Below are 11,648 nucleotides of genomic sequence, written 5' to 3'. Positions count from 1 at the left end.
TTTCAAAACCAGGAATGCTGTAAGGTATCTACTTAAAAATCTTAAGACTGTTTCTTAAAATAACTGTGCCATATTCAATATAGCATGAATGCACTCTGAACTAAATGCTCACTAGATGGTGATGAGTATACGTCTGCTACATGCATTTTATTCTGACTCTATAACATACATTCATAGAATACATCATAACCACTCAGAGCAAACTGCTAAAGTGCATGCCCTGAGGGCACATTAAGTATATTGTTTCCAACACTGGCTGCTCAATTGCCAGAACACTGACACCGAAAGGGCTCATTTTTGCTTTATATCCCCATTATGTGCTGAAAGAGTAAGAGCTAACATCCCCTGCTCCCTCCATGAAAGGGAGCACTGTGAAGCAGGCAAATTGCCTGCTGCAAAAAAAGCCCTTTCAGAAAGAAGTAACCACCCTGAGAAGATGCTGTACAGAAATGCAGGGAGCAAGTCTTGGATTAATTATTGGGTAGGTGGGCATGTGTACTGGGTTAGGCTGGACAGAGTTAATTTTCTTTTTGGCAACCTGCAAGATGCTGGTTGCAAGGTCTGCAACCCAAAACAGTGTTGCTAACACAAAGCTTTACCTGCTACTGAGCGGTGCTTGCACAGGGTAAAGGCCTTCTCTATTTTCCACTCTACGACCCCCACAGTCATTTGGGGTTGGGCAAAAGGATGAGAGGGTACACAGCCAGGACAGCTGACCTGAAGAGATTGAAGAAATATTCCACACCGTATAATGTAACACTCAGCAATCAAACTGGGGTGGGTGTGGTTCCCAAGCAGCTGCTGCTGGGAGATTGGCTGGGAATTGGTCTGCTGGTAAATGATTGCCTTTGCTTTCCCACCCGCCCCCCCCACTTACTTGCTTAGTGAACTGCACTTTTATAAGTGTTTTTGTCCTTTCACTGCTCTCTCCCATACTGCTGCAGGGACTGAGCAAGCAACAGAGTAGCAGTGTATGTGACAGCTATGGTCAACCCACCACAACATTTAACTGCATTTTCCACTGTTAGGTCTCCCTTATAGAAAACACTTTTCAAATGCAAAAAGTCCTTCATTTACTATGCCAGGCCATGTAAGGCCACATTTAGAAGCCCATCCTGGTTCTGGGACTGGGAGCTCATGGAAAGCTGAAGATGCAAATCTAAGCTGGCCATCCTATGTGTTAAAGCCTAGCTGTGGAGCAGCAGTGAAACTCTAGAAGTGATTGGTTGCACTTCTAACCACAGCGACGGAGTAATACCAGACAAAAAAAAAAGAAAAAAATTCTGCCTCAGAACTTAGCTTAGCACGTACTCTCCCTCTCATTGAGTAAAGGTAATATCCTGAATCATTGCCTCGGGAAGGTAAAAGAATATGTGTTAAGATCAAGGGACAAAGGGGAGCTGACACTCTGCCACTTGCCACTGTTTTACTCAGAGAGCAATATGGAAATGAGACACAAAGGAACAAAACCAAAAAACTTTCTCTAGGGCTGGAAGAAGCAGTAAAGATGACATGGTGCTGTTCAACTTCCAAACAGAAAAATAATGTGGGAAAAAAAATTTAACAATTTAAGGATCAGTATGTTTTTCTGTTTGAAACTTAGCTGGTCAGAGGCTATGATGCAGAAACCAAATGCCGAGAAGCAGTAATCCCAATGATTATTTCTAAATCCAAATTGTCCAGCCTAAATTTCCAGTCTTTTAGCATTACTTAATTCAATGGACTTTCTGAGGAGATGATTTCTTTGTTTTACCTGTCTCATCTGCTCCTCCTGCATTGTTATTCTCAGTGCAGCATCACTCTCTACTTAGTCTAGACTGCCTCCCACAAAGCAGACCATACACTGGCTGTAATAACCACCAGTCAAAAGGAGTATTTAATCCCTCACAGCTGGCAGACCCCAGCACCCCTACTGCCAAAATTTATGTATAGGATTTATATGCCAAAATGTTCTCCCACTCCACTATCCCCACTAGGAAAGGAAAGTAGTCTAAATTTGCCCTGAAAAGTTGTCTTTTCAGAATTCTGTCTTCTGGTTATCTCTGCTTGTCTCTGCACAAGACAGAGCTGGAAGAGGGCAGCTTGTAGTTTGGTTACAAATGAACGTCAATGGTAACTCAAAACCTTTAAAGGGCTGCTGCAAAGCCTGTGTGTGGATGGAATGCCTTTTTGGCAAGACTGGAAAGCTCTGCATGCTGGATATACACTCAAGAATGGTGCACACGTTTTTATTAAGAACTTTGTAATTATATAGGTTTCTCACTTAAACATTACAACTACCCATAGAAAAGTGTTGCCTGTATCTTTTAAACACCATGTAAATAAACAAATTTATTTTTAAGACAGGATAAACTGCTATAAAAATGGTGCACAGTCAAGTCATACAAAAATACAAAATTTGTTACCAATTGCAGTCCTAGTTGCAATTACAGAATACAGTTCCCACTCAGGACATCCAGTGAGTGGAGAACACAAACTTATGGAACCAGTCATGGCAGAATTTTTTTATCAAAATGAGCAGAACACAAGGCTTCTTTGATTAAGCACTTCCAATAACCTCCAAACAAGATGAAACTAGATTCTCTGGAAGCAACTGAGTATTTGATAAGTCTTTTTGATAAGTCTTTTAGTCTTGAAAACCAGTTTCTAGATTCATCTAAGCTGGTTTTAAAATTTGTGTTGCTAAACCTCTCTGATCTACACAAATACTGGTGTTGAGTACCACTGCTATCACAGACACTGGTACTGCAGGAATGTCTCCTCTCCACAAAAGTAAGGCTGCTCCAGTGTTTCTTCTGGGCAAGTCTGATGTCTAACTTGCACAGAGAGGTCTCACCTGTGCTCCAGTTTGAATCCCTAGGCTGAAGCTGTAGTCCAGTCAGCACTTACACAGATGTGTACGTTACAATTTCCATATTTAGAGAGCCCTCCTGATGCTAGTAGTTACAGATATGGTTCACTTAAATGAGTAAGTGCTTCCAGGACTGGATAATTCTCTTTGCCTCCCCAACTCCCCAAGCTACCCTTTCTGTATGTATCTTTATATTTGTACCATTCAAATAGTTTGGGTTCTGTGATATGAAAAGTGTAAATTGTATTAACTGGCTTATAGGAAAAAAAAATTAACAAATTTATCAAATTACTTCTGGAAGCAAAAGTGAAATGTTTTACTATTGCCAAAAATATAAGAGCACTAGTTAGCTAAATGATACTACATAATTATTTAAACCTTCAGCAGCAATTTAGAAGTCTGATAGTCTGAAAGGAAGCACAGTTAACTGCTTACTTACTAAACCTTGATTACACGAGTTGTGCATGTCTTTACCTAGACATACCTCTCTACTCCATCATAAAGCTTCCGTAGAAAGGCTCTTACTCTTTCAAAAGATTTTCTGGAATGGAGTGATTGAACCATTGAGGCATCATTATTTGTAGACAGCTTGTATTTAGTGCAATAAGTTTAAAAATTCTGCTCTGAAATATTAACTTTACAATAACAAAAATAGTTTTCTTAAAAAAATGTTAACAAAAGGAATATATAGCATAGACAGATCATCAATTCTTAGCAAATACAGTTATGCATTTACCAATTCACTATGCTGAACAATTGAATATTAGCACTCATATCTGGTGAACTTCCAGACTGAAGAGATATTTATGTATCTAATAATAATAAAAAAGCATGTTCTCTTGTCATTATTTAATAATTTCAGATAACTATCCTGGCAGCTACATTTCCAAAGGAATGTTTCTCTGCCCTTTCTGGCTTTAGCCACCCACTACAGTATGTACAAATATGGATCAAGCAACAGGCAAGGAATGATCCTTTCTACCTCCCAGAGCTCTCTCATTAGATGAAATGAAGCATACAGTACTTTTTTATGTACAGCAGTATAATTCATTTTTCTTCCCATCCTCAGCATCTTTGTATCTAGTCATGAATTAATCATGAGTATGGCTAAGACTGAGCTTTAGCAATCTGTTATTTCGCTTGCCCGTATGGAGAATCCATACCCTTCAAAGGAGCACTGCTGAAGTGTGAAGGAGGCTACTGAACTCAGGGGGAGGATAGAGGGCAATGGGTATGAGGGGTAAAAGTAGGGTAAGCAGGAAGTTAATTGCATATAAAAATTATCTGTCCCCATTTTGTAGGTTCTGTTTAATAGGAGATGCAAGGGCTCCCCACACACCTAAATACCTGAGGAGTTGGTTATTGTGATATCTGATACTGGTAAACAGAACTGTGCCCTGCCCGGGCTGTAAAGTAAAATAACTACTTACAAATACATTTCAACTGAACAAATTTTTGCTGAAAAAATAAATTTGAGACTTTTCTTGATTTTAAGGTTTTCTGTACATGTCACTGTCCCGAATTTAATGCAGATTTTAAAGAAATTAAACAAGTAAAACTCTCAGCAGATTAGTAGTGTCATGGGAAATCTGTCTCTAAACCCAGTCATAATTTCAGATTATCTTTACAATGATACTTCCTCCAGATTTTAAAATGTCAAGCAGATAAGAAGAATCAACATTTCCATGACCACAACAAATAATTTAAGAAATGGAACAATGATAAAGCTGCTTGTAAAAGCCACCCGTATGAAAAGAGTACATGTTTCACAAAAATAATTGTTAAAAAAAGTTTTAAATCCCTGTTCCTTTTCTCTGATTTTGGCTGTTTATTTTTATATATATATATATATATGTATGTATGTATATATGTATATATATACTGTTTTGGAATGTCAATGGGTTCCAATATGGCTGGCTAGTTTCAAGATGAACTTGCTCCAGAGGCCTAGAAAACAAAGTCATACAGTACAGTCTTAGACAGATGCCAAAGGACAAGGAGAAATTGAGTCAAAGGGGTCACTGGAAGCCATAAAGAAAGAAGCGTGAAGAGGTGGGGTTTTTTGTTGTGCCCTGATACAAGAACAGAACTAAGGTGTTTTCTCATCTCTGCTACTAATACCTATTTTAAATACAACTGCACTTAGGGCATTTCACTTTAAGAAATAATTGTCATATCTAAGAAATATCTGCATTTCAAGGAAACTGAAGCAAACCAGTAAAGACTCTGTAAAAAAAAGAGAAAAAAGTAGTATTGATCTAATTTTCAGACATGCAATTTTGGGACTATGGGCGCTACCGTTACACAATAGACTTATGAATGATCCTATTCTAGCTATAACCGAGGCCCTCTACTTTGGGGAAAGGCCTCAGAAATTTAACTGCTGTGTCCCATCGTGATCAGGAAGTGAGATTCTAGTATTTCATAATCAAATCAACTGGAGCTGAATGTCCAAAAATGGAAAACCACAAGGCCCAAACAGTTCCAACAAGACATTCACATGAGCAGCAAAATTGGGAGTAATTCAGCAGGAGACTTCCACTCTGAGCCTCAAGTGCTCAGCATCTTCTCCAGCCACTCTAAGAGGACTTTCAGCCAGCACCAGGCTAAGACTCCATAAAAAGTTTCCTCTAAGAATAAAACCACTCTTGGTTTGCAAATACTTGGTCTGCACTTTTAAAAGGGGTGGGGGTGAATAAAATTTTTTAACATCCAAGCTTCAGGCAGTCAAGTACCAAAGTGTAATTAGCAGTTGGTGCCACCTCTGACAACAGTGTAAGTGGAAAACCACTTAAGGTAAACCAATTCTTTGAAACAGAGTTTAACATAAAATTTTGAAATTAATTTTTTGTGCATATGACTAGAGAGCTTGCACACTCAATTCTTAATCATTTTTGTGACACATTTGCATTTATAGCAATTAGCTCGTTCTGAAAATCCCAATGTTAGTGTCTCTTTGACCAGCTAGAATTACTCCCAGAAGAAAACAGTAAATGAGAATAGAATTAGTTTTTTATATGTATAAACACAGCAGCATTTAGGCATAAGCAAATCTAGAAACTGGTATGCCATAATGAAATAGCAAAACACACAAAGCTACACATCTATCCAGTCTATAGCAGGAACCCATTCCAGCTTAGTCAAAAAATGCTCATGCAACATGGCTTCACATACATTGTTGAAAAAATAAATTATTCTGTTAGCATACACTTATTTAGATTCCATTTGGTTAAAAAATGACCCCCATGGTACGGAAATGAGTAAGACCCCAAACACTCTGAGAAAGTGATGATGGAAAAATACTCTGTTTCACAAAGTTGTAATGTACAATGACAAATCATACCTTGCTCAGCCTGGCTCTCTGTTATACGCCCTCTGTTCTCCACTTTCCAAACTTATCCTCCTATCTGTTATCTGTACCATGTATAGTGCTCTTATTCCAGGCTACTCAGACATGCAATGCCTTCCTAACAGGCACACCATAAGTAAAACAGGCTGCAGAAGCATAAATGATGCATTGTTCACTGTCTGTGCATCTGACAGTGTGAGATGGAAAGAGCACACAAGAGACAAGCAACATAAGTAGTTGGCAATAAAACAAACAACTGGGAGAAATGTCATTTGAGCAGGTTGAAAGGAATCACTGTATCCAATTCCTTGGCACCGTGTAAGATAATTTGGTGAGGGCTTTGAATACCTGGTCTTACTTTGCAACAATGGATGCACGCAGTAAGTGTTCTTCATTTCAGGTTTTTGCAGTGAATGCAAGATGAGCAAAAATTGTTCATCTCAGGGCTGAGAAGAGCCCAAAGAATCTCAGAGCCATCTTAGTTTTAGACTGTTCAGCAGCTGGGGCTGTCTGCATATACCACATGGCATGCACCACTAATCCTAATGAAATGATACTGCATTTGTTTCATATGAGACAGTTCCTTTCATCTTACTTTTACAGGAGATGGTCTCAGCTGTGACAAAAACTCTGCCATCCAGGTGATAGGCAAGCTCACAAACAGAAAAAGCAGAACATCTTGAGTGATACAGAGAACAAAAACTTCTCCTGAAGAAGTGCAGTCAGTAAAGACAAAGAGGGAGAAGAAGTAAAAGTGAAACTCTTGGAGGATCGCCACCTCCTCATCTGCACCTACCATTGGTTTTAGCTCTCTGCCCTCAGCTCCACCTCCCCGGCCAGCTTCTTTCATAGATTTCCTACTATTCTCCACAAACTCCTGAAAAACAGTAATGAAATGACAAGTGCTTTCATAGAACAGACTCCAAACATTAAATCTCAACACAGAACTTCAAGATGTAACTACTCAAAATATCTAGCTAATTTGCGTCTCCCACTTCTCTTGCTTAGACTTGACCACAAAGTATCGAAAAAGCCTACCAAATAACCACAAAGATCTCCCTCACTTAATTCTGGAAGCCAGATAGATGTTTGCCTTTTGTGCTTTTACAACTTTCATATTTACCATGCAATGCTCTCCTTTATGGGGAAAGAAGGTAAAAGACTGATAAAAAAAAAAAGTAAAAACCAAACAAAAAAAATCCTGCACAACAAAACCCCCAAACAAATCAGATTCTCATTTATTGCCTTGTATCCTGTGCCTAATGTTAGAACACCATTAAACAAATGGACTTTCAGATAATTACTTGCAAGATTTGGCTGATTTCCCTAAATGTCCTCAATTCAACCTCTTACATTTGTCACGAAATCACAATCTCCTTTTCATGCAGATTAGAAAATGTGCTATAAAATTTTAAACATTTTTTTTTCTCTTAGGGGCAAGAATTCTGCAGGAAATATCAGTGAACTTTAGCTGCTGGGGTTTTGTGATATTGAATGCTGATGGAAGAAACCCACAATCGTTTTACAATATATCAATGCTTTCTTCTGACAGAACTTGCTGCATTTTACTCTTATTGTTAAAAAGCAACTAATCAGCAGCTGATTTATTTATTATATACTCTAAATTCCCTAGGGGTTTACAAAAAAATTAGCATTAAATTCTTGGCATGGTTTTTCCACCAAAAAAAAAAAAATTGCTAAGAAGTCATGAGGATCTTCCTTTAGCCTACACAAGGCTACATTTTACAGAGACATAGTCTACACCTGCCACTTAAAAACACTGTCAAGAAATTTCTGCACAACAAAAAAAGTGAGGGGCTTGACAAGCAGAATTTTTATATCTTGGTTTCTAGTTATAGTGAACACAGAATAACATGGAATAAAAATGGACAAAATGAATCGGCCTTGCAAAAGGCCTTGACAAAGCATGTAGGCTCCAGGATAGAATATAAAGCCTGGTATTTTTATGTGTGACAGAGTCAAATTCTGGTTGATGCCTATATGAAAACTCCACTGTGGTCACTACCTATGCATGACGTAGAGTACTCTGATATTTTTTCTCTCTCATATCCAAAGAGAAGTCCTTCTTGGGAAAGGAAAAAAACCAAGTTTTCTCCCCTTGTTTTGTTTCTTTCTATTCTGCACTGTGTAATTTACGAGACATGATATCCAAGAGTATGATTCTGCAAGATCACTCCCCATCCAACAGCTAGCAAATAAAAGCCAATAGCATAGGAAGGAAGCCTCATTACTTACTTGATGCTTATCAGATGACACTGTTTCCTGATCAAGCCATGAACAAGATGGCAAGATTAAAAAAAAAAACAAAAAACCCCCATATTGAACTCAGCTAGTGCTTTCATTCCATTGTCAAAATACCTATTTTATGGAACTGGATCCTTAGACTTTGAGGGTAAGGGAAAACTTACCATGAGAACTTTATCCATGTAGAATTCCCTGCCAGGGCTCCCATCATTGTATTTTGTATCGATGGCAAAACATAAGAAAAGGACATCAACAACCATTTCATAAATGGAAAGGAAGCAGTGAGCAACCAGGAATGCAAAGAGGCAGACAATGATGAGTGGCAGCACCCAGATGGTGTAATCTCGTTGGTAATTCAGCAACATAATGCCGGCCAAACCTGTGCTGCAGACAATCAGGACCTGAAGAAGAAAATGGTAGGCAACTCTAGTGGCAGAAGCCTTTTGATATTTTTTGTTTGGTTGGTTTGTTTTAAGGCAATATACTTCTTGGTCTGCCAGGGTTAGAACTAGAGGAAACAGATAGTAGGTAACATGATCTTTACCTCGTGGATTCCCCACATCCCTGAGGATAAATGACATTTAATTCATTTTTCAGCAGGTTCAAGTCAATTGTTACACATCCTTCATCACTGAGAATATTTTTCAGAGAAAATTACATTTATATTCTGCTGTCATCATTCTAATGTTATACAATAGTCCTGTAAAAAATATCTTAATCCTGTCAATTACATAAACCCTGTAAATAGATGCCATGCATCAACTAACACGCAGTTGGGGTTTTTTTATTTGGGGTAGAGGCAGAAGTTAGGTATTAGGAGAATGGTATGTTTTTCATTTTGCTAGTGGAAACAACTTCCAAGCTTGTTTAATATCCATTTCTTCTCCATACAGGAGAAAATAGATCAGAATTCACATGAGGCACTTCATGTAACAGTCTCTACAGAACTACACTATGTGTGAGGCCGTAACAGATATTCCACTGGGTACCAGTCTGGTTTTGGCAAATTAACTTTTTGAATATTTCTGAATGTATTATTATGAATAGCAACTAAACACAATCATAAAATAGGTCAGCTTTTACGAAAACATCACATTGAACTGGTAGAGGAGATGCTGACAGTGTAGCATTATTTCAGCTGATACTGATTTTTATGTGCACTGTTCATTTGAACATTTCTGTCATCTGAACATTTTTCTAATTATCTGAGATGTCTTTTCAAGGGGTGCTTCCTAACACTTTTCAGATTCCTCAGTAAAATTTTGTTATGTAATTTCAGGTTCTCCAAAGCACCTATATCTCCCTTACGTGTTTATTCCTTCTCACATCTTACTCACTTTATTACTGGATACAGGGTTCAGCCTGCTGAACTTCTGATTTAACAGAAGTAGAGGAATGCTGTAAGGAATACAGATCAGTTCAACCAATGTCCAGATACTTGGGCACAGGTGATTTAAGTAATCTGGTATTAACTGTTTCAGTAAATTACGGCACTTCAAAGGATAGAAATAATTCACTGGATTACATTTCCATACAGTATATCTCCATTAGCTGGAAACCCAAAAGCTGACTGATCACAGAAATTATTCTGCTCTTCTTTTAATTCTCAGAGTACAACTAAGTTGCTTAAACTGGCAGGTCCTCATAGCAGGCTTCTGTACTCTTCCAATCTGATTTTGTCATAAAAGGTGATCAGTAATGTGTCAAATTTTCAACATAAACCTAGAGAGTCCACACTAAACAGAATTTAAAAGAAAAGCTTAATTTCCTTACAATTCCGTGTCTTAATTACGAAATCAAAACCTTAGACTTTGTAATCACTTTTCTCTTGATTCCCTAAAAAAATGCAAAAAGTGTCATTAACTTCAGCTACTCCTTTCTAGTCACTTGTACTAAATTTAAGTGGATAATTTGTTTATGCTTCCTATACTGGATGGTAACTTCCTAACATGATGCAGCTAGATGCGATAAAGCGTGCACTAAGAAACAGGGTTTTTAAGACATTTTGAATTAGGTTCAAGCTATTGCTAAAGAACGATTGCTTCTACATAGGTGTGTAACAGCTGTATGCAGCAGACATACCTTTCCTAGAAACAGCATAAAATCCCCAACTGTGTTTATGGCAGCCACTCGCAAAGCGTTTTCCACTAGGATAACAAAGGCATCCTTTGCTGAGGTGCAGAAATTGGTGCTGTTGATAGCTGTGGCTGTATACGCATTCTGAGGAAAGGAGATTGAAGATTTATTCATAGAATGATCAGGTATTTCATATGGAGGGTGGGAAGGTGAGGAAAAAGATACAGCTTTGAGCAAGACACCATCATCATATGATTTTAATGAATAAAAATTCCCTTGAGAGTTGTTGAATCAAGCAATATGAACCACCTGACAGAAGATTATATGAGGTAAAGAATTACTATTCTTCTCCTCTCTTGCTCATAATTTATGCATTAACAAGTTTGTTCAAAAAAACTCATTAAACAGAATTTGCAATTTCGCTGCAGGAGGAGGTGAACAGTACCATAGCTACAGAAATTAAATAGCTCAAAAAAACCAATCTGGAAATATAAAAGAATCTGAGTGTCATACAAGTCAACCAAGATAATTTCTAAATACTTAACTAGACAGCATTCAAGGTTAGCGAGGACAGTTTTCAAGGATTACATTGGGGTGTTTAAAATGTTTTCTTACAATTTTATTTTCTACATTTCCACAAGTAAAAAAAAAATAACAACAGTGAAAGAGATATTATGTACAAGATATTTATGTGTCTGATATTTATTTATGTGATATTTATGGCCCATAAACCCACTTCTACAAGGGGTCTTTTACAAGGACCAGCTATTGTGTTGCACTTTGCAACTCCTTTTCTCTTTTGTAGATGATGATGACAATTTGATATTTTGTATAGTTTTTACACTGTGAGAATCTTAAATATTACACAGAAAAGCTTAATTCTCTTTTCATAACAAAAGGATTTTGAAACTCAGATGTAGTTTGACTGAGTAGGCCTAAGGAGGAATGTCCCCAGTAAATCACTAAACAAATTGTTATAAAGTTGAGAAACCATGTTCACAAAGATGAATATGGGCTATTTTTTTGTTCTTGTTTATATTCCAAAGATCAGAGTAGTGATTTGCAGTGTAATTTCAGTAATGGAGACAAGAATGAAGTACTGCTATT

At 37.6% G+C, this 11,648-nt stretch overlaps 1 protein-coding gene across 2 annotated transcripts in view; it reads right to left on the bottom strand.

Annotated features, from left to right (window-relative positions):
- Nucleotides 1-860: 860 nt before the first annotated feature.
- The window catches only part of SLC44A1 (solute carrier family 44 member 1), a 66,416-nt gene continuing 55,628 nt past the window's right edge, over nt 861-11,648 (bottom strand). The window contains exons 13-16 of one of the 2 annotated variants that reach the window (XM_039724132.1): nt 10,548-10,685; nt 8,630-8,866; nt 6,997-7,077; nt 4,687-4,798 (exon numbers count right to left, since the gene is read on the bottom strand). In XM_039724132.1, the coding sequence (XP_039580066.1) occupies nt 4,775-4,798; nt 6,997-7,077; nt 8,630-8,866; nt 10,548-10,685 (480 nt within the window). In that variant the 3' untranslated portion in view covers nt 4,687-4,774. Of the gene's footprint in view, nt 7,078-8,629; nt 8,867-10,547; nt 10,686-11,648 lie in introns of both variants that reach the window. The other variant, XM_039724131.1, reaches the window with a different exon arrangement.

The sequence above is a fragment of the Passer montanus genome, unplaced genomic scaffold (genome assembly GCF_014805655.1).
Source record: "Passer montanus isolate IOZ18808 unplaced genomic scaffold, ASM1480565v1 scaffold52, whole genome shotgun sequence".
NCBI lineage: Eukaryota > Metazoa > Chordata > Aves > Passeriformes > Passeridae > Passer > Passer montanus.
The sequence above is the reverse complement of the archived record's forward strand: the minus strand, read 5'-3'. Positions and strand labels throughout refer to the sequence as shown.